This window comes from Diorhabda sublineata, chromosome 10, assembly GCF_026230105.1.
Source record: "Diorhabda sublineata isolate icDioSubl1.1 chromosome 10, icDioSubl1.1, whole genome shotgun sequence".
Lineage (NCBI taxonomy): Eukaryota > Metazoa > Arthropoda > Insecta > Coleoptera > Chrysomelidae > Diorhabda > Diorhabda sublineata.
Genome location: NC_079483.1, coordinates 9495470 through 9518122, shown reverse-complemented (window position 1 = coordinate 9518122; position 22653 = coordinate 9495470). Strand labels below are relative to the sequence as shown.

Below are 22653 nucleotides of genomic sequence, written 5' to 3'. Positions count from 1 at the left end.
TCATATACATAATATTTTAGATTATAAGTGGATATGTAATAATGAAGCAAATGTTTCTAGAATAAAATTCATAGTTTTTTATGACCTCGTTTTATTATTTTAAGGACATTTTTCCGTATCCGCGTTAGTTATTATATTATAGTTATCTGGCCTTGATTGCATATGATGGGAAATATTAATTGAAATTAACTTATATGAGCAAAATTTCGTAGTTCGATCATCGAACTAAGACTAAGTTCGTTAAACACACCGCACGTCAGTTGTCATTCAACAGCTCCATCTACAGGGATGAATTGATTTTATTTCTTTTAAGTTTAGGTCGAGATCTTCGGTGAGTGTTAAAAGAGAATTTTTAAAAATACTTGAATATAATTGAAAAACATAAAAAATATGCGTGGATTTATATGTCACAGTAATTTAAAAATGCAATACTAATATCAAATGGTCGATATCTATCAACCTAATTTGGATGAACTTCGATAATATTTGTGTTGACAGATATATTTATTTGTAGGAATGGCAGACCCAGCGGTTGCAAAGAAATCAAAAGCAGAAAAGAAAGCACCCAAAGAAGGTGCTCAAACAAGTGATAAACCATCAGTTAAAAGGCGTCCGTTTAAAAGACATGGACGTTTATACGCAAAAGCTATTTTTACTGGTTATAAACGAGGACTTCGTAACCAACACGAAAATACAGCATTATTATCTGTAGAAGGTACGTCTTCTAAAGATGAAAGCTGGTTTTACGTAGGAAAAAAATGTGTTTACGTATACAAAGCTAAAAACAAGACCTGTGTTCCTGGCAGACCAAAATCTGTTAAATCAAAAGTTAGAGCTATTTGGGGAAAAGTAACTAGACCGCATGGTACACGAGGTGCTGTCAGAGCTAAATTTGCAAGAAATTTACCAGCGAAGGCGATGGGACACCGTATTAGAATTGTGAGTATTTAAGTCTTATGTAGTGTTGTTCATATTTTTTATATACTCGTAACCTAGTAATTGATTGTTTGCTAAAAATGAATTTCAAAGTAAGATTCCCAAGAACTCGTATTTCTTCTTTAATATATGTGAAAACATTTATATTATAATACTTAGAGTATGAAATAGTTACTATAATTGTATATTTGCTTTTCATTCTTTGTCCTAGCATTCATTTAAGGGAATTCAATGTAAATATAAATCACCAAAATAGGTAAAAACTATGATGTTTCACCTATTTTGAAATATAATTCCAATCAGAAGATACCTAAAATCAAAACAAATCATTACTCAAACATAAAAATTTAAAGAAGTGAGAAACTAATAAAATTCATAATGTTTAATATTATATTTTAAATTTATCCAACTTTACTTCTTAGACCTTTTTATGTGTTTCTTCCAATTGAAAATTGGTTTTAAAACATGTGTGCTCAAGAGTTTTTGACCTAAAAACCACATTCACGTTCTCTCAGATAGTCTTGAATGTCCTAGAAGTTATTGAGTGTGTCTCCAAACCAATTTTATGCTATTTTTATAACAAGTTATTAAAATAGACCCAGAAATTCAATTTTGATTACAATTAAATACATAATACATAAAAAATTATTTTTTTTATCAAATTAAACTGAAATGGCTAAAGAATCAGATGGAGTCTCACTTGAGAAACATTTCAGGCCTAAGACAATCCCAAAGATTCATAACTTTTGACAACCACTTCTCTGTTTAATACCATATTAATCAAATGGGCATGACAAAGAACAACAACTGCAGATTCTGCTAACAAGCTATGGAAACAGCAGAGCATCTACTCTATGAATGTCCTGTCCATTTTGCTAAAAGGCTTAAGGACCTTGGGAAGTAACACACAAAACCCCGCCAAAAAATAGCCTTCTTTGGGGGAGTCGATATATATGTATAACAATGAGATGTACAAAATATCTTGTAGGTATATGTGCAGAGTTGTTGTAAAGCCAAAATGACTTCCCAAACAATCTGGAATATGTTTTTCTAAGAAATTGTGGTTTAGAACCAAGTAAAAAATTGACTTATATATAAAAATATTTTGATAAATAATGAAGTGGAAAAGTTAATTTTTACCTGTTTTTTGAAACTAATTTTCTAACAAAAAAGGCCTAAAATACAAAAGATTTGTAATAAAATAATTTATTTAAATGATTTCTGAAAAGAGTACAAATTGAGGTGTACAAAGAAGTTATGAAAACAAAGTAGAAATTTTGGCGAATAATAATTATTAAAATGTTTATTACAGCTATTATTTCATTTTAGTTAAGAATTTAATATTTTTATATCAAAAAACTTTTTACAGCTTTTGTTTTGAAATGTGCAATAACTATAGATCCATTATCTCATGAATTTTTATGTTAATGTAGAATAACTTCGAATTTTGGTTTGTTTCGAGTAACAGATTATTAGCTTCAGTTTTTATAATAAATATGACAGGTAGCATTAATTTTTTTACAATTTTTTGTTTTATATGATGCTCAAGACATTTGAAACCTGAATTAAATTCATGTTGAAAAATAAATACTGATAAAAACAGTCCATAACTTTGTTTCCTTCTTATTTTGTCATATATTCTATATTTTCCATTTTTTGTTGCAGATGCTGTACCCATCCAAGATATAAATAGTTGATAATAAAAAGAAATAAATGTTTTTTTAACATATATTTTGTTTCATTTTTAAAGTTATTTGTTACCTCATAATTTAATTACGATTTAGGAATAAACAAGTTTCAATGGGAAATTTTGGAGATTGTTTCAATTTATCATTTCAGATATTTTTCACAATACTTACTGATGGGTGGATGAAAAAAGAGGGTAGAAACTACTTTTTTGGAAACAGGCAGATGTCAGATACTAAAGTCCTGAAATTATTGAATTATATCCAAAAATATAAAAGTGGGTAATGGAAATAAACTATAGTCACTAGTGAGATGCCCAGTTAGAAAGAAAATTACGAGGTGTTTAAATTACATTGGAATTGTGAGATTGTTTACAAACCTTGCCACAATTATTACCAGATATGATAAATGTGAATAAATCCAATGCCGAATCGGTGATAACTCGATTTAAAAAAAACCTGTAAATCAAGTTTGAAGACGAAGGCTGTAAGCTCTGCAGAGGAATCTTTCCTATATCAGGGCCAAGCATAATAAATTCCTTCTCACGCATGAATAGTCCTCATCCAAACCACAAGGAACCCTAAGAACCCCTCTCTCGATTGTAGGGGCGTAAAGTGATCAGGGTTCATGCCATTGGAAACAATTTATACTTAGGGCTCTAGAACAATTGTGAACCAATGTGTTGTATTTGATTGATTCTACTCTGTACTTGTACATTGCTTTTTGGATTCTTTGGAAAAAAACTTCTTTTCTTATAAATATTTATTTTAAATAAAATTATTTACAATGTATAAACAATAATGTGGTCTATAAGAATTCAGTCCATTTTTTTTACATTTTATACATTTTTATTAGCCATTTTAGTGCAATTCAGGTACTTGAAGATAGGGTGATTCAAAATTTTTTTTCCGTTCTAAAGCAAAATATTAATCTACATATAGAAGAAAAAATTCTCACCAAGTTTGAGCTCTTGATATTAATTTTAAATACTTACAATTTAAATATAAAGTGTTACCATGTAAAAATTTTTTCCAATTTTCAATAATCAGTTTATACAATAATGCAAATGAGTTTTAGAGAACTTGTTGAGAATTTTATGCTTTTCGAAATCGTTTTAGATTTTTTTGTAACTCGCACTGGTTCACTTATAGGGGGAAAATTTTTTTTTTTCCACAAACTGTGTTTTAACAACTTTTACTATAAAGTATGGTAAAACTTTATATTTAAATTGTAAGTACTTTAATTTGATATTAAGAGCTCAAACTCTGCGAGAATTTTTTTTCTATATGTAGATTAATATTATTCTTGTGCACAGAAAAAAATTTTTACAGATATAAATATGAAGAACTTAAATCTAAAAAATGCGGACAAAAATTGGATTCCACATTGATATTTGAAGAATGCTCCAACTGTAACTAATAACTTCGATGACCAAACTATAGTGCAACTTCTTTAATCCGAACACATCCCCGACGATTTAAATTTTTTTTTACTTTATTTCAGTTCAATATTAAATAAGAACTATAAGAAATCAGAGAATAATTATCACCATACAAGCAGTATTGTACTCTTTTAATCAACTGAAGGTGAACTGTCCTCCCCTTCCGTTTCTGAAGATGATAACCTGAGTTATTGAAACGCGCGTCAGACAATGTAATCGTGAGTGTTTGTGTTCAGTACGAATATCACCAACTTACATCCACTTTGTTAACGTGATTTTTCATACAGTCCTGGCAATTGGTTCATTTGAACTACTCACATCCATTTTGTTTGCACGATTTTCTATATGCTGAATCCATCCCTTCTTAGCATTTGGTTCATTTGAACTACTAACATCCATTTTCTATATACAAAATCCCCTCTTAGCATTTGGTCTATTTGAACCAGACACTTTCAGTTTGGACGATTATTCAAACAATGATCCTCCCCAAGCATTTGGTTAATTTGAACTACAAGCATTCACTTTTTTTGCATGATTTTCCATACAGTGATCCTCTCCTGGCATTTGGTTCATATGAACTACTCATTGTTTACACTACCACTACACCAACGCTCACAATTACACTGTCTGACGCGCGTTTCTACAACCAAGTTATCGTCTTCAGAGATTTGAAAGTAAATAGTTTTTTATTATGTCAGCATAGTGCTTCCTGATTTGAAAAATCTCATTTTCTTTCATCTTTTTAAGCTTCGCATGAAGGTTTCGGTCGAAATACATCCAATAATCACTACAGCTAATTAGTATATTGGACAGACTAAGAGATCCATTAATGTTTGGTTTAATGAGCACATGAAACAAATAAATTATGGAGAATAGGAAGAGGAAACACCCTTGCTGGATACAAGGAACTATATTGGATATACCACAGGATTTACCTAAATTGAAGGTGGTATATAATCTAAATAAATTACTTTGAAAAAAATTAATAATTTAGAAACTGGAGGTTACACCTGAAATTGCACACATCACAGGCTGTATTTTTTTAGACATAGAGTCCAAAAAAAAAAATAATAAAAAAGATAAATTCACTAGGTACTTGTTTTAATTGAAATGGAATTTAAATTGGAAAGGGCTACCGTGGAAACTTTGGAAATGGTGGAAATTCGGCATACCGCCTTTACCAGATTCCGGATCTAATGGATCTTCACCGTTGTCGAATTGTCGTCGTTTTTCTTCATCGGTCAACACCTAAATAAAAAATATTAGTATTAACAATAAATAATAGTATATTCCAATCACACCCTTGCCTCAAATAACGTGTTTTATGGAATTTAAAATATATATACTCCCCATCAAAATTGATATTTAATTTAGGACATTCTTCGAATCTAATTTTTGTTAACAGCATTCCATTTTTCAATGAGAAATAGATTATGTAAATTGTGAGGCAAGAATATTCATTGTATCCCAAATATGCCCTTTTCGATTGAGTTTAAGGGTGTTATTTGGTCATAACTTTTAAATCTTTTCCAAGGATGATTATTTCCATACATGAAGAAAAAAGGGAGATTTTTGTAGGACTTCTGGTTCTAATACTTCAATGAGCATTGAAAAGACCTCGTTCAAAAATAACCATGTTTTTTGGACCTTTATATTTATATGTTACATCATTGGTAATCAGCTACCATACACATACCTTCTTTGTGTATTCTTGACCCCCAGCTGTTACACTGAGGTCGTTCAAATTTACCCCCACCCCTTTAATGTTCGGAAACCGGGTACGTAGTGCCATCTAGTGTTAGTTGGACAATTGTTTTTCCATATAGTATACCTACCGATAGGTCAAGCGCGTCGGTCTATCTGTTAGACTCGAATGAATTGGACTGACAGCTACAGTTCCGATTGATTTTTTTTTGTGTGCTTAAAATCATCAAAAAGAAGTATTTTGAAAGTGTGTATGTTTTTTCCTCGGGAGTCGAACAATTCGGCAAGAGCTGCTCGACGAGACGCGAGAAATGTCTGCCAAGAATCAAGAGACTCAAGAAAGCGAATAAGTTTGAATAAAATGTTTTTAGTTTAACTTGACTATTTTTTTTTCATTACTTAGTTTATTTTTGTGAATTTTCATTACTATATGACGTTTGTAATAAATTACTATAATTCTGACATTCATTTTTGAAAATAAATACCTTTTTTTCAGCGGATACTATAACACTATTTATTCTTTTAAAGTAATATGTTTCGACAAAATGTAACTGAAATTTGATGATTATTAATTAAAAAGAATTGTATTAATTTTGAAAAATTTTATCAATTTTAAATAAAATTTACTTTATTTTAACACAAAAAACTCATGATTTTATATTAAAATACAATTTCCAATTTTAGTAATACCCCCTGTGAAAATTTGCATTAAAAAATATCTGATTATTATCCATTTTAAAGAATTTTATTAATTTCAAAAGTATTTTTTCAATTTTAGAGAATATTATCAATTTTAAACAATATTATTAAATCAAAGTATTTGATCGATTTTAAAGAATTTTATTAATTTCAAAAGTTCTTATCAATGTTAGAAAATATTATTAATTTTAAAGAATTTTAATTTCAAAAGTATTTTATCGATTTTAAAGAATTATATTAATTTCAAAAGTATTTTATCAATGTTAGAACATATTATTAATTTTAAAGAATTTTATTAATTTCAAAAGTATTTTTTCAATTTTAGAGAATATTATTAATTTTAAAGAATTTTATCAATTTTAAAGAATATTATTAATTCCAAAGAATTTCATTAATTTCAAAAGTATTTTTTCAATTTTAGAAAATATTAATTTTAAAGTATTTTATCAATTTCAAAGAGTTTTATTAATTTTAGAAAAATTTCATTATTTTACCACGAAAAATTCATTATTTTACTCATGATTTTATATTAAAATACAATTTCCAACTTTAGTAATACCCCTTGTTAAAATTTGCATTAAAAAATATCTGATTATTATCCATTTTGAAGAATTTTATTATTTTCAAAAGTATTTTATCGACTTTAAAGAATTTTATTAATTTCAAAAGTATTTTATCGATTTTAAAGAATTTTATTAATTTCAAAAGTATTTTATCAATGTTAGAAAATGTTATTAATTTTAAACAATATTATTAATTTCAAAAGTATTTTATCAATGTTAGAAAATGTTATCAATTTTAAACAATATTATTAATTTCAAAAGTATTTTATCAATGTTAGAAAATGTTATCAATTTTAAACAATATTATTAATTTCAAAAGTATTTTATCAATGTTAGAAAATGTTATCAATTTTAAACAATATTATTAATTTCAAAAGTATTTTTTCAATTTTAGAGAATATTATCAATTTTAAACAATATTATTAATTTCAAAAGTATTTTTTCAATTTTAGAGAATATTATCAATTTTAAACAATATTATTAATTTCAACGGTAAAAAATTTCTGATTATTATCAATTTTAAAGAATATTAATATTAAAGAGTTTTATTAATTTCAAAGAATTTTAACAATTTTAAAGAAGTTTACATGATTTTAACACAAAAAATTCATTATTTTACATTAAAAAACAATTTCCAACTTTAGTATTACCCCCCGGTAAAATTTGTATCAAATAAATGTCTGATTACTATTAATTTAAAATCAACTCACCTCTTTAGCTGCTGCGATATCTATAAACTTCTTTTCGGCTATTTTTTTCATTTTTTCATCATTTTGGTAATTATCCGGATGCCATTTTTGCGCCATTTTCCTATAAGCTTTAACAATTTCCTTTTTAGTAGCCGACCTTTTAACTTCTAAAATTTTATAATAGTCCCTCTTTTCGGCTTGTTTCTGTCTATTTTCAGCTTTCGTTAATCCCTCTTTAGCTCGACCAGAATGTGCATCAATTTCCAAAGCGGATCTATAATCTCTGATGGCATCGTCGTAGAGTTCAGAATTTAGATAAGCTTCTGCTCTATCGCAATAAACATTTACGTCTTCGTTATAAGTTAGGGCTTCTGTACAATAAGTGATAGCTTCGGAACTTTGTTCGTCGCCGGAATAACAAGCGCAGAGAAGTCTCTTAGCTTCATATATGATATTTTGTATATCTTTCTCGTTTTTCAATACCTTATGCGCCGATTCTATACATTGCGCGTAATCTCTATTTTCTAAACTGGTTTCGGCATCCGTCACGAATTTTTCGATCTTCTTTATTTTTTTATAGTAAGGAAAACAGTCTTTATGTTCCGGATCCAATTTCAAGCATTCCCTTATCGCTTTCAAGGCTTCCGTAGCTTGACCTGCTTTATATAAAAGCTGTGATAATTTATAGTAGCCATCCGTGTTGTCGCTTTGTAATTTTGTCGAAGATCTTATGTCAGATATAGCTGACATTTCGTCTCCGTTGAGCATGTGGAGTTCTGCTCGGAATTCATACAATTCCGATGCCCATGGACTAGTTTCTAATACATCGGACAGATAATGAATAGCCGACACGTAATCGTTATTAGCATAATAATATTCTGCGCTATGTTTTTTTGATTTAACTGGATCTATCCTTAAAAGAAGTTCGTTAGCTTCTACATTATAAGGATCACTTTTCAACTGAAAATAAAGAAGATGTTCTACAATCGCAAACGAAAAAAATCGACTCAAGTCGCACGTCTCTGGCGAAAAAATTTTGTTTCTGATTTAAGCATATCAAAGCTCTTGGCGATGCGCCGACAATTAATCGATAATCTCTATCGGATGTTATTAATTTGTTATCGACCTCCCCCTCCATTCGAGAAATTCAATAAAACCTCGGAATGTATTCTAAAGCGTCCTCTACCTATCCACATTTCAAATCAAAGTAAATTTGTGGTGATTTTATTCTTTATATTGATTGGTAAATTTTCGTTTCCTTCTTTTTATTGCGCTCACAAAAATTACGGTTATTTTTATGGAACTCCTTTTGTAGTAAGCAAATTTCATATAAATTTGTATTTTCTATTTATTTGGGGAACAGAACGAATAGAATAGATTTCGGTTTGATTATATTTTAAAAAATATAAATTCGGTTTTTTTATATGTTAGAGCATGAGCTCCTTTTTATTCAAATCTGTTTTACCTACTCGTTCCTTCTTCGCTTGCCCTTCCCCTGAATGACAACTCATGCCCTTCCGTCACTTTGGGACTGTCAAGTGGCTGTTGATGTTTTAAGCGGGGGTTTTGTCTTTTAGTGGACCAATAACGACAATTTTGCTTGTTTATACTTCCATTCAAATAAAAATGGGCTTCATCACTCAGCTCCCTTGCGAACGGACTGACGCGGATTATCGCGCAAACTTGCCGCAATGAATTCAATGTTTTCATTCGTTGTCGACGTCCTGCTGGGTTTATATATTGTTGGACTGTGAGAGTTTAAACATTACGCGATCATTTTTTTTGCCAGTGACTTGCGATTGCAGGGATGTCGCCCGAGTCGATTTTTTTGCTCGCGAATATATTTGTACTTTCGCTATAAATATAATCATCGCTATAATACTCACTACATTGTAAAAGTCTAGTTGAGCTAGATCGTAATTAGCTTGCTTAAGGTGAATACTTCCTCTACTTATTCGGGCCGCAGTGAAATCAGGTTTCAATTCTATAACCCTATCAAAGTCACTAAGTGCATTTTTCGCTTTACCTAAAGCAAGGTATACTGTACCCCTTTTAAAATACGTGAGGTAGTTGTTAGGATCACCCTCTGAAAATTATTAGATTTCATTATTATCTTTATTCAATCAGTTTATCAAAAAATTTTGTGGACAGGATGAAATAGTGTTGGAATTTATTAGATGACTGTCATATGTCAAAGAATAGTAGGAGAAATAGTAGATGGAAATAATCAAATAGTACCTAAATACACACAACAGAAATTATGGGGTATTACGTCTGCCACAAACAAGATACCAATTCTAACTAAACTTAAAGGAAGTGATTCCCTTCCACTATTCACTATTTTTTGCTTTCCTTTTCCAGTCCTGTATTCCTCTTTCTATTCTTTTTCTTGTTCCTTCTTGTTCTATATCGATCATTTTTTTGTTCCTCTAATATCTGATATTCTCTGTATGTGGCCCATCCACATTATTTTTTTTTGGACCTTATTATTTTGCTTATTTCTGCTTCTCCAAATATTTGTTCTTCTCGGCCATAATTCTTCTTCCTTTTCACCACCCAGTATTTTCCTTTTCCATATATCCAATGTCTTTTCTTTTGCTTTATTAGCTTCACCTTTTTGGAAATTTTTTTAACTTATTATCTCACTCAGTTCTCCCAATTGTTTACTTCCCTTCGTCATCCTTACTCGTCACCGTCATCTTTGATAACCACCCCAAAATAAACATAACTTTGAACTTGTCCTAAGCTCATTACTTTTTCTTTTTCTTCTTCCATTTTTATTGAAAAACTTCTTTCTTCGTTAAATCATAGATTTACTTTTCAGCTGTTTCTAAGAAGGCTCTGCAAATTTCCTTAAGCACATTGTTGCATTACAGAGAAAGGGGAAGAAAGTTTCTTGACATTTATTTTTACAAGGATGGGATTATAACAGAAGAGGCGAAAATATATAAAAAAATTAACATTACAGTTTAAATAACAAAATATATAATTTAATTTAAATTAAAAAAATTGTATAACAAAGAAACATATAATATTTGAGTTCAAACTGATATAAAACAGTTTCGTATTGTTATATAATAATAACAACCTTCTACCAAAAATTATAAACAATAACAATTGGTAAAATAAACATATTTGTTGTTCACCATAAATCCAAAATATATTATTAAGTAAATCTATATTATTTATTTTAAATACCAATTATCACTAAGTAAATTTCTTATCTTCTCTTAAAGATCAAAAAGAATGTTTTGGAATTTGTTAGGAATATTATAGATAAACAAAATATTCCAGATCAATTATTGAGTTGTGCATTTAAATATCTTAAATGGACATTATAAGACTTTCAAGACAACAAATTTGTTAAGGGGGTTCTCTAGTTTCTCGGCTGTTTTTCTAAGGCTTTTTCAATAATTTTTTACAGGCAAACCATTGAATTAATCAATCTATTGTTTTTGCATAATCTTTATCTACATTTAAATAAGCCTCACAAATTTTTTGAACTCAAAATATATAATAAAGCAAAAGTTATAGTGGCCAACAAGATTTAAATTTAGAGATATAATACAATGGTCAGCTCCTCCCAGCACATGTTCCCTATACCTGTACTATTCCAGGGTTGTAGCTTGTGGATCACTTCCAATTTCGAAAAATCCTGTAGCTCACAGAATCTAGAAAACTCCCTTAAAAATATTGAAATTGCACTCACAACCCACAGGATTTTTATTATAAAAGTATTCCTGTCATAAAACTGAATAAAACATATTATCAAGTATCAAAAATGCCTTTTTGATAGAAACAAAAATCTTGAAATCAATCCATGTTTGAAAATAAAAAAAATAGATATATAATGATCACGATATATAAACACAGACAGTTTTTTTGCTCTCATTTTTGAATTACACAGTTCTAGAGCTTAAGCGACAATATGAAATTACCATTTAATTCTCCTTACATGTAGCGATTTTTAAAAAAATAATCATAATGGTTTCTTCATTTAAATTAATGTATATTCAAATATATTTACAAAATACAAGTTACACCAATAACATATTGATTGGATTAAAAAAATATTGATACGGATAGGAAATTTTATTTGTTATTTATTTAATGGTATAATAAAAATTTAAATATTCAACTTACCTACTGCCAGATGATACTGACTTAGGGCATCTCCTAATTGGCCGCTTCCTAAATACTGTTTCCCTAACTCTAAATGCCTATCTATCTCAGATTGTGACATACATTCTGAAACTAAAAGTTAACATTATTTTAAATAATTTACACGAGTATCATATAGTTCATTCGATTTATTAAGTATCTAGTGTACATTCCTACTTACCATCTAAAATAAGTTCGAGAGTTAATAGGACTAGATAAGGCGTAGTTTTTATCCAGAAGTTTCTAGTGAATTGATCAAAACTACTCGGCATTTTGATTATTTTGAACAGTTAGCTGGAATAAATATCTATAAATAATTGTCATAATATACATGCACTCATATCCGACCCATTTCCTTGTGTTGTCACTGTCAAAGTTAAATCGTGGTTTAACGCTATTGGCCAAGATAATAACGAGGAGGGAAAATATGCTAGTTACACGAAGTGGTAGTTTGTTGTAAAGTGTGATAAGGCGCAGATAAAAGTTAAATAAGAAGAAGAATTATCGGAACAGTTCCATCGATCTAAGCTTTCTGTAATTCAAAGATTATATTAAAATAGGTCGTTTGTCCATTAAATTTACTAGAATAGAAATATCAGTTATATTTTTTGCATAGTTGCATTTTTGTATCTAGATTGCTAGAAAAATATTTTTTTAATTGTTTCCGATACCATTAAAAACTGTTATTCTCTATAGATCTGTGATTATTACACTCAACAATCGAAACACCAGTCAGCTGTTGACATGTGTTGACTTTTGAAATATTTGGTGAATTAAATTTTTTGATTTAATGTTATTATAAATCTAACGAAAAGATAAGCTGTTTAGAATTATCATTGAAATTAATAAAACTTATAATATTGTTTATTTATAGATATAGAATATTAACAATTAAAGAAAATTAAACATTGATATCATTTATGTTTAAAGTGTATTAAAATTTTTATTTTGGTATATTTTTTCGTTCTGATAAGTTCTAATATTTCATTAGTAGAAAATGGAAGAAGTGTCGAAAGTAATTATTAAACCATTACAACAGTCAATTTATATGAAACCTTACACCATGCACTTTGTACAAAACGGCGTGAAGAGAACTTGGGATTTATTAACTATTCATGATAGTGTAGCTATCCTATTATATAATATTTCGAGAAATGTACTAATTTTTGTGAAACAGTTTCGACCAGCAGTTTATTTCGGAAGTATCCCCGAAGAAGATAGAAAATTTGATGAAGAAATTGATATGAAAAAGTATCCACCTTCTTTAGGAGTGACTTTGGAACTTTGTGCTGGTATAATAGATAAACAGAAATCTGAAGAGGTAATTGCCAAAGAGGAAGTACTCGAAGAATGCGGATATGATGTACCAATTAGTAGTTTGGAAAAAATTGGTTTATATAGATCTGGTGTAGGTAAGTAAATATGAAATAATCAATTAAAAATATTTTGTTGAACATGTGAATTATTTAGAATTGTTATTTGATTCTCAGGTACTTCTGCCAGTCTTCAAACTGCTTTTTATTGTGAAGTTACTGATGAAATGAAAGTTTCTGCAGGAGGAGGCGTAGATGATGAAATTATAGAAGTTGTTGAAATGACAGTTGGAGACATTAAAAAATACGTAACTCAAGATTATATAAAAAGTCCTCCTAGTTTTATGTTTGCCATTTACTGGTTTTTATATCATAAACAAAATAATGTTAACTAAATCAATTCCAATAAAAGTTTTTAATCACAACTGTAAATTTAATATAAATAAAAAAATTGATTAGTCCCCAAAACCCAACAACCTTGTTCACCATATCTCCCTCATTAAAATAAACATTTTGTGTAATGCAAGTCACTGAAAATTCCAATAAAGGCTGCTTGACATGATGCAGTACAACACGAAAGGCGTAATATTTCTTGATGAAAGGTATACGCAGATCATTATTGTCTGGAACATTAACTGTTTAGTGTGGTGCAAGCTGCAACTCTAAGAAGCAATCTAGTTACTTTCCGCTTTACAACAAACCTGTCCATCAGACTTCGAAACAAAGACAGCAGATGATATAATTATTATATATTATATATATATATATATATATATATATATATATATATATATATATATATATATAATATAATTATTAACCTAACCTAACCTAACCACTTTGTTATTCACTTAATTTTGTTTTCATTTTTAAACTGGTTAAAAAATATTGAATAATAATTGCGGTTGGGTTTTTGTTTACTTTAACTAACGGAATTTTTGATAGTGGCAGCCAATGCATCTTGTACCATATAAATCGGTCTTAATGAACTGCTTGAATCTAAAATGATTTTAAATTATTCAACTCTGCACGTTTCAATTTTTTTTTCCACAATTGCCACATTCTTACCATACCCTTTTCTTACACCAGCGCTATTCTGGAAGGTTTTTGAACTACTATTAAACATAGACAGCTGGGCACATTTTCAACCATAGACATAGTAATTCTAGACTGCTGAAAAAATATAATTTCATTATTGAAAGGTTTTGCCAATTTTAGAAAGAAACATTCTCTGGCCTAAAGTAGAGCTATCTTTCTCATTCTAATATCGGAACACGAATTTTATTGAAAGCGCAATCTAGTATTACTTTGTCTATGTTTTCAACTTTTCTCCCATATGAAATACTCCTTCTCTATACCCTTCATAATGTAATACAACAAATCATTTTTAAATTATAATTCGTTTATGATAACTGAACTTTCTTAGCCATCATAATAGGGGAGTCAATCCGTTACTAAGTTGGAAATTCTCGAAAGAGTTGATATTAATGATATAGAGAGCAAGATATGGGAACTTGTTTAAGTGGGTGCGTGCTTACTGCTTATAGAGAGGGAAAGACAATCGGTTTACCACTCTCTATTTCTCTTTACTCTATTCTGATTCGAAACTTCAATGTCATGGTAATCCAATCAGAAGAGTTTAGAGAGAGATAGACAGTGGTATACCGATATTCTTTCTATCTCTAGCAGTACTTCGAGCCTTCTTGTACAAGCTCCCATAGTTCGTTCTTTCTATCTTTAATATTAATTATATGAGTTTTTTCGTTAAATTATCTTTCATCTGCCACCAAATAAAATATCTGTGTTATTAAGAAAGCGTACCTATATTGACATTTTTGTGATCAGTTGTGTCACAATACTAATTAGTACTAATTATGTGGTTGTGTTATGACTTTTTTTTTAGAATCTCTATTATAAGGAAATAAACAAAGAGTTTTATGAAATTTTTTTTCTATCAACCGATAAAAAAATTTTATACATAGATCTAACTGAAGAGTATCTTTATCGATGGTTACTGTGTATGTTTGAATCATGTTAACTTGACGTTGACATAAAAACCGTTTGTTTACCAATTCAAAATTTTAAGATCATAACGGCTTTTGAGTGAAAACTAAAAAGTAGAATAATAAGCACTATTCGAAAATGTTTTCTGCAACAAAATACACTCCAACACCTAAAAGAATAAGACGTGAAAAAACAACTGTATCTACATCAAGTTCAGATGTTGAAAAAGATCCAGTACATGTATATTGCCGATTGCGTCCTCTTCAAGAAACAGATACTAGATCCTGTATGACTCTCTTGTCTCCCCAAGAAATTTGTATATCTAATGAATCCAAGGGAATAAGGAGAGATATATCTTACAAGTTTAAACATATCTTCACTTCGTTGTCTACACAAAAGGAAATTTTTGATCATGTTGGTTATCCGCTTTTAGAAGATTTGTTAAAAGGAAAAAATGGTTTATTATTCACATATGGAGTTACAGGTTCAGGGAAAACGTATACTTTAACAGGTAATTTGAGTTATTAATTATGTATGTAATTACAGTTCACCTTCATTCTAATATTTATTTCACGTTCATAATACTTGAATTGTTCTACTATTATCGCTTTTCATTATGTATAATTTTTGTGAACTTTATTGTTTTTGGGTTATTTTCAGTAACCACAAAATTGAATGTGTTTCCGAAGAAATTTTTTTCCTGTTTCTGTTTGCTTTTGAAGCTATTTGTTCCAGTAATGTTCTATTAGTATATTTGTTTTGTTTTCTTATACATACATATTTATTATCCCTTTTTATATTTAATAATGCTTAATAGATAATATACTTTACTATTTTAGGAGACCAAAATAATCCTGGTGTGATGCCTAGATGTATAGACACAATTTTTAATTCAATTAACGAGTTTCAATCCCCAAAGTACATGATAAAGTCAGATAAAATGAACGGCTTTGAAATTCAAACTGAAGAAGATGCAGCTCAAGATCGTTTATGTGAAAACAGAGCATTGCTTAAAACTCCAAAAGTTTCGAGAAAAATCAATGGGGATAAAATATTTTTCACCAATGATGGTACTCGAATACAAGTTTTAAATGAAACAAATCTCTATGCTGTATTCATTTCTTATATAGAGATATATAATAACAATGTCTACGACTTATTAGATGAATCAAGTAATGGAAAAACTTTGCAAAATAAGATATTAAGAGAGGATCAGAATCGTAATATGTATGTTAATGGGGTTACAGAACTTGAAGTTAAATCTGCTCAAGAAACTTTTGAATTGTTTTTAATAGGTCAAAAAAGAAAGAAAATGGCTTATACTAATTTAAATGCTGAATCTAGTCGTAGCCATTCTGTTTTCAATATAAGAATCGCACAACTGGAAAAAATAAGTACAGATGATAATAGAAGAACAGTTGTTCCTGAAAAAAATTTACTAACAGTTTCCCAATTGAGTCTTGTCGATTTAGCCGGATCAGAAAGAAGTAGCAGAACCCAAAATACAGGAGCAAGGTAAATATTTCATTTCAATTAATTGGGAGTTTTTATTTTGTGTGTGGAATTGGAAATTAAAACATTGGGAAAAGTAGTTCATAGTTAATTGTGGGCCCCATTTGATTTCACCAAAGGCTGATGTCCTTTGAGAAGCAGATCAGATGCTTTGGCTTTAACCTTTTGAAATGGGAAAAAATAATTTTTTATTTTCCCTCATCATTCATATTTTCAGGAATTACCTGTATTCTACTTTTTCCTCCACCTCATTTCTTTCCAGTTTATTCTCTCTATTTGTTTTTACTGTTGCTTATCTAATGATATTCTGATATTTCAATTCAAATTTGATTTCTATGTTTTTGGTAATATTCTTTTTGATGATTTACTTATTTTTTTTCCTTTCAATGGATGAAATATTGGTAATCAAAAACTGCTGCTTGACTAAGCATTTTAAACCTTTCTTCAACTAACAGCTGCAATGATCAAACAATTTGATCAACTGATTGAAACATATGTACTAGTTTAATATATTTTGATACATCGTGAAAGTGTATTTCTTACAAGAGTCCAAGAGTTAAATGATATAACCAGTTACCCTGAAGTACCAACATTTATAGTACCAAGGATTAACCCAAAGTGTAATAATGCAGAGTTGCTACTAACAGGCAAACAACTTACTTAATCCTGACGCTTTTCTACCTTTTCAGGTGTAAGGCATGTTGAAATTGAATCATTACGTGGGCTCTTTTTTTCTTTTGTTTCTACATCACAAGTTTCCCATTTTGATAACTCAGTCCGTGTTAGAATATTTTTATGGCTTAAATTGCTATGACCCAGGTATATGCTGTTTGATGTTGGTTGGGGCCAAGGATTACCACTGATTGTTTTGCCACATTCTTAACATTAGATTTAATTTCACATTTCATATCTTGAAAATAAATTTTGTCTATTTGACTAGAATCCTGTTTGCCTGTTGCTTATCGGTTTAGCTGCTCTACTTCCTCATTTCCTTTTATACCGGAACGTGATGGTTGTAGCAACTTTTTTATATTTTTCTGTTTTTAGTTCTTTCAGTATTTCCTTTTTGGCTAGAAGCTGTCTTATAATTGCATTGAAGAATCTTCCAGCTGCTTCATTTCTCTCCTTTATCTACTGTTCCAATTTTCCATCTTGTGTTAGTGTTATATCAAAGTATTTGACCTACTCTATGTTTGATTTTTCTAATTTCATCTCATGTATTTCTCCTTTTTGGCTAAATCATCATCTATTCATTTTGGATTGGAGGTTTTCTCATCTTCTGCCAATATTATGTTGTATAGTATCTTCGATATTTTAATGACCCCCATTTTCCAATGTCTTGTTCTTATGTTCTTTTTATTTCTTCATGTAATAAGATGGTAAATAATAATGGGCTTAGTATACATATTTGCTTTACTCCTATTTCTTGTTTGAACCTATTTGATAACTCTGACATAGTTTTTCGTCTGATTATATAAAGCATCATATTTTTCAAAATGAATTTTTGCAGCTGTTATTTATAATCAAAACTGTAATTTTTGTTTAGATTAAAAGAAGCCAGCTGTATTAATAATTCGTTGATGAATCTTAGAACGTGCCTTGAAATACTTAGAGAAAATCAACGTCTTAAAGGAAACAAAGTTGTGCCTTACAGAGATAGTCGATTGACATACTTATTTAAAAATTATTTTGAAGGGGACGGTAGCGTTCAGATGATAGTTTGTGTTAACCCTTCTGTTAATGATCTTGAAGAAAACATACACGTGATGAAGTTTGCAGAGATGACTCAGGATGTAAAGATTATAAAATCTGATCCAAAACCAACAGCTATATCAACAACTAAAAAAGTAAAACTGAAATTTGTATAGATATCGATTTTTTTTAAAATAATTTTTATTGTATTTTAGGGGATTTCCAAGAGGGTCGCGACACCAGCTAAAATACAAAAAGCTACTGTATTTTCAGTCTTACCCAAAATACCTATATTCAAATTCGATTTTACCGATGCTGAAGAATGCGGCAACCTTATAGATAATGTAATAAGAATACTGAAACATTCCAGATCTAAATCTAAGGAACTCGATAGTGATATTACTAAAAAAAATTTGGAATTGAGGAAACGTCTCGTCAACGTTGATAATAAAAAGGTGTTGAATAAAGCGGAGATTCGTAATTTGAATCAAATAATCAATAGGCAGCAAGTGAAAAATAATAATTTGGAAACAAAAGTTTCTCGTTTGGAAACTGAAGTCTGCAGTTTAGTTGATAAGAATAAGGAATTACAAGGAGTTATTAGATCCTTACATAATACTATAAATGAGAAGGTGAGTTTGATATTTTTAATATTTAATTGCTTATTAACATTTTCATTTATTACCCAACGAAATTGTTTTTTCTTGGTAAATATTTTCCCTGTTGTGTTATTAACTGTTTTTTATGGTATTCAATATTAAGGGTGCTATAAAAATGATTTAATTATCAAAGCACCCGAGTTTTCCCAACATCTCTCTCTACTACATCTTTCTTGTATTTTTATAACAAATTGTACCTTTAAGGTACGGACACCAACGTATTAATTTTTTAGGCTTTAAAACTGGACAGTTCATTGCAATTCTCAAATACTATTTTCTTAAACTACCCCCCTGATCTTATTGCAAATTTTTTCCCCTTTAATATGTTGTTGTGTCTCATGAAGACGACCTACTAGATTTATTTTTCTTTTCGTGATTGTTTCAATGAATTTCATTTTTTTCCTATTTATATTACTTGAATATATTCCGGTGATTTCCGTCGCCTCCATTTTCTTTTTTCATATTTTCCAGGGCCGTTTCTTGTTGTTTCCCTTATGTTTCTGTTGATCTTCATATCTATACACCCTCGACCCTTAATATCTGTTTTTACTTTACTTTGCATTACTTTAGTTCTTTCGTTGTTAAACTTTAATATTGATTTTTCATACTTTCATAACAAATTGTTCATTGCAGTTCTGAAATATTTTTCCCTTTTAATATGTTTTTGTGTCTCATGATGTCCCATTAGTTTTCTTTTCAGTTTTGTGTTGAGTTTCCTTTTTTTCCAATTTCTATCACTTGAATATTGCTATTTATGACATTGTTGTCTTTTCTATCATCTCCAGTCTCTTTTCATCATATTCTCCATTACAGTTTGTTCTTGTTTTTATGTAGAGCTTTGTTTAAGGCTTTAAGACTGTATAGTTGTGAAATATAATTTACTTGGACTCCCCTAAACATTTTTCCACAATTTTTGCTTTGAATATGTTGTTGAAAAAGTTCCCATGGAAATGACTTGTTAATTTTATTTTCTTTTTTGTGATTGTTCTAATGAGTTTCCTTTCTTTTCTAATTTCAATCACTTAAATGTCTCTACTCATGATATTCTGGCTATTTTCATAGCCTTCGGTCTTTTCTTTTCAATTCTTCAAGTTCATTTATCCATTTTTTTATCTAGACCTTTGGTTTGTTTTATCTTATACACCCTATTCAAATATCGTTTACTTTTCATCCTGCTTTACTCTCAATATTTTGTGGTTGAATTTTCTCTCATTTTCTTCCTTATTCTTTTCATTTCCTTTTTTTTCATATTTTCCTACTTAACCCTATATCAGTACCTCCCATAAAAATGTTGTGATGAATATTTGGGAGGTTTTTAATGTACAAATAATAAAATGTTTTCCTTTTTAAGGATTTGAAACTAAATCAAAATGTATTAGAAAAGGAACGAACTAAGCAAAAAATAGCATTGGCTAGCGAAAAGATGAGTCAAGAACTAGATGCGAAATTGAAGAAGCAAAGGGAACACCTCAACGCAGCGATGTTAGCAAAAGAAATACAATTGAAGAAAGTACGCGAAGCTTTGGAAACAGACATCGTTATCAATCCTGTCGAAATGAATATCGAAAATATTCCTCCATCAATACAAACTCCAATGACCCCAACTGAATCATCTCAACGTCACATGGCAGGGTACACACCAAGGCCTAGGCGACGATCGAAATCAGCTGACGAGGTAAGAAAGTATTTTTGTGTGTAGAACAAATATTATTTACGTATGTTTAGGTATGGCTCGAACATAACTCGATTAAACCAGTACCTTTGGGCACGGTCTTACAACCGTCTATGAAAAAACGAAAATCCGTTTCGAAATTGACGAAAGCATCTGATGTAACAAATCCGAAACAATCCAAATATTGTCTATTGGCTCAAGAACAAGACAAAGATGGCGAAATAGAAACTAAAGTTTACAAGGCGGATATTTTACCTACTACTGGTGGAGGAGCACAAGTTATATTCAATGACGTCGAACGGTTGAGACAACAATCTCCAACAGCCGATTGAGAGTGACTAGAATGTTTCTTTTATATTTTATGTTCTTTTTTTTATATATTTATAAGTAAGATTTATAAACAGTATTTTAAATAGGTGGTGTTTTGTATTAAATATATCAGCATATTCTTTTTGTTTTCTTTATCTTTACCACAGATAATAGTAATTTCAGTTTTCGTGCACAGTTGTGAATATCTAGAGGATCAGCAATGGATAATTCAAAATGCTAAATATGATAATCAAAATTAATAATTAAGTGATAATTCAACAAAAAACGAAAAGTCATACCAACTAATGAAGCTAAAAGAAATGCAAAACAAAATTGGACCATTGGCCGAAATATTCCACCTAAACAATTCTGTGAATATTATAAAAAGCAACTTCTAATGTTTCTACTAAATAAAAACCGTTTATATGAAGAAAAATAGTGGAATTCTGGGAAATAGCAAACCCCGAATCAAACGATGTAATACTGAAAAATAAAAATCAAATTTTTATCAAAATAAGTTACAAAAAAACTCAAAATGACTAATAGGTACTAACATGTTCATATTTTGATAAAACTTGAGACACAAATTGATATAATTTAAATTTATACATAGGGGTAGAAAATAATCAAGCTACAAGGAATATAATTCAAAAGAGAACCGTTGGCCCAAACATTCCACCTAAACGACACTGAATTTTATAAAAAGAAATACATATATTTATACCAAATAAAAGTCGCATGTATGATGAAAAATTGCATATAACTGAAAAATAATGAACCTTAAGTCAAATTATGTGATATTGGAAATTAAAAATTTGATTTTTATCAAAATAAGTCGAAGAAAAATCCAAAAATGACTACTAAAAGACAAAGATATTTTATATTTTGATAAAATTCTAGAAACAAATCGATATATTTTTTGAAATTATACATAGGGGTTTAAAATAATGAAGCTACAAGAAATACAAACCTAAGGAGGATCTTTTCTCAAATATTCCACCTAAACAACTCTGTGAATATTAAAAAGAAACTACAAATATTTGTACTACATAAACATCGGTTGTATGATGAAAAATGGTAGATATTTGAGAAATAGTAAATATTGTGAACTGTGTTCTTGACAAGTAATTCACTAGTTTTCGTTGCCATTTTGAATCTCCCAAATAGATCACAACGATCACTTTCAAACTGATGAAAACCCAAGTTATACTCCGTAACAAATATTTTGTTATACATGGAGAGTTTGACCCTGGGACCCTGTCACATCAAAATATTATTTTTTCTCCCTGCAAATAGAACTTTCTACAGTTATTATTTGACATAGAGGACTAAAAACCGGTGAAACACATTTTAAATATAAAGTGTGTTTTATATTATCTGAAAACACAAATTTAGTTAGAACGTTGTTAAACCAAGGTAGTGATAGTTTCCGGCTATAAAGTATATAAGGAGTTCCACCATTTATCATGTTAGTTACCCAAAATAACCCAAAATAGAACAGGTTTACTAAAAATCTTGATTTTTGACACATCACTTTTTTCTTTTGTAATCTTTTAAGCTTTAATCAACATCAAGTGTGCTAAAAACCGCATATTTTAGCCATATACATGTAA

At 29.5% G+C, this 22653-nt stretch overlaps 4 protein-coding genes across 4 annotated transcripts; 3 read left to right on the top strand and 1 right to left on the bottom strand.

Annotated features, from left to right (window-relative positions):
- Nucleotides 1–221: 221 nt before the first annotated feature.
- Nucleotides 222–2665, top strand: LOC130449999 (60S ribosomal protein L35a). The gene is made up of 3 exons (XM_056788161.1): nucleotides 222–331; nucleotides 515–939; nucleotides 2602–2665. Exons 2-3 carry the CDS (start codon nucleotides 517–519, stop codon nucleotides 2623–2625), a joined length of 447 nt encoding a protein of 148 aa, XP_056644139.1. The 5' UTR covers nucleotides 222–331; nucleotides 515–516; the 3' UTR covers nucleotides 2626–2665.
- Nucleotides 2666–3369: 704 nt separating this feature from the next.
- On the bottom strand, nucleotides 3370–12306 carry LOC130449238 (dnaJ homolog subfamily C member 3). The gene is made up of 5 exons (XM_056786924.1): nucleotides 12061–12306; nucleotides 11862–11972; nucleotides 9605–9804; nucleotides 7740–8678; nucleotides 3370–5311 (listed from the first exon to the last, which is right to left on the bottom strand). Exons 1-5 carry the CDS (start codon nucleotides 12149–12151, stop codon nucleotides 5165–5167), a joined length of 1488 nt encoding a protein of 495 aa, XP_056642902.1. The 5' UTR covers nucleotides 12152–12306; the 3' UTR covers nucleotides 3370–5164.
- Nucleotides 12307–12332: 26 nt separating this feature from the next.
- LOC130449236 (uridine diphosphate glucose pyrophosphatase NUDT14-like) lies at nucleotides 12333–14225 on the top strand. Its single transcript, XM_056786923.1, has 2 exons — nucleotides 12333–13291; nucleotides 13370–14225. Exons 1-2 carry the CDS (start codon nucleotides 12877–12879, stop codon nucleotides 13585–13587), a joined length of 633 nt encoding a protein of 210 aa, XP_056642901.1. The 5' UTR covers nucleotides 12333–12876; the 3' UTR covers nucleotides 13588–14225.
- Nucleotides 14226–14879: 654 nt separating this feature from the next.
- On the top strand, nucleotides 14880–21183 carry LOC130449258 (kinesin-like protein KIF23). The gene is made up of 6 exons (XM_056786964.1): nucleotides 14880–15707; nucleotides 16036–16711; nucleotides 18255–18555; nucleotides 18616–19032; nucleotides 20411–20734; nucleotides 20785–21183. The coding sequence occupies exons 1-6, from the start codon at nucleotides 15335–15337 to the stop codon at nucleotides 21061–21063; spliced, it is 2370 nt and encodes a 789-aa protein (XP_056642942.1). The 5' UTR covers nucleotides 14880–15334; the 3' UTR covers nucleotides 21064–21183.
- The last annotated feature ends 1470 nt before the right edge of the window (nucleotides 21184–22653 follow it).

What these genes read in the sequence shown, in the direction of transcription:
- LOC130449999 (XM_056788161.1), top strand. Translation starts at nt 517, where the DNA reads ATGGCAGACCCAGCGGTTGCAAAGAAATCAAAAGCAGAAAAGAAAGCA. An exon ending in TGGGACACCGTATTAGAATT is followed by an intron (nt 940 to 2,601) that starts GTGAGTATTTAA and finishes TTTTTGTTGCAG; the next exon opens with ATGCTGTACCCATCCAAGAT.
- LOC130449238 (XM_056786924.1), bottom strand. Translation starts at nt 12,151, where the DNA reads ATGCCGAGTAGTTTTGATCAATTCACTAGAAACTTCTGGATAAAAACT. An exon ending in AACTAGACTTTTACAATGTA is followed by an intron (nt 8,679 to 9,604) that starts GTGAGTATTATA and finishes CTTTATTTTCAG; the next exon opens with TTGAAAAGTGATCCTTATAA. An exon ending in ATATCGCAGCAGCTAAAGAG is followed by an intron (nt 5,312 to 7,739) that starts GTGAGTTGATTT and finishes TTTTTTATTTAG; the next exon opens with GTGTTGACCGATGAAGAAAA.
- LOC130449236 (XM_056786923.1), top strand. Translation starts at nt 12,877, where the DNA reads ATGGAAGAAGTGTCGAAAGTAATTATTAAACCATTACAACAGTCAATT. An exon ending in TTTATATAGATCTGGTGTAG is followed by an intron (nt 13,292 to 13,369) that starts GTAAGTAAATAT and finishes TTTGATTCTCAG; the next exon opens with GTACTTCTGCCAGTCTTCAA.
- LOC130449258 (XM_056786964.1), top strand. Translation starts at nt 15,335, where the DNA reads ATGTTTTCTGCAACAAAATACACTCCAACACCTAAAAGAATAAGACGT. An exon ending in ACCCAAAATACAGGAGCAAG is followed by an intron (nt 16,712 to 18,254) that starts GTAAATATTTCA and finishes ATTTTTGTTTAG; the next exon opens with ATTAAAAGAAGCCAGCTGTA. An exon ending in ATAATACTATAAATGAGAAG is followed by an intron (nt 19,033 to 20,410) that starts GTGAGTTTGATA and finishes TTCCTTTTTAAG; the next exon opens with GATTTGAAACTAAATCAAAA.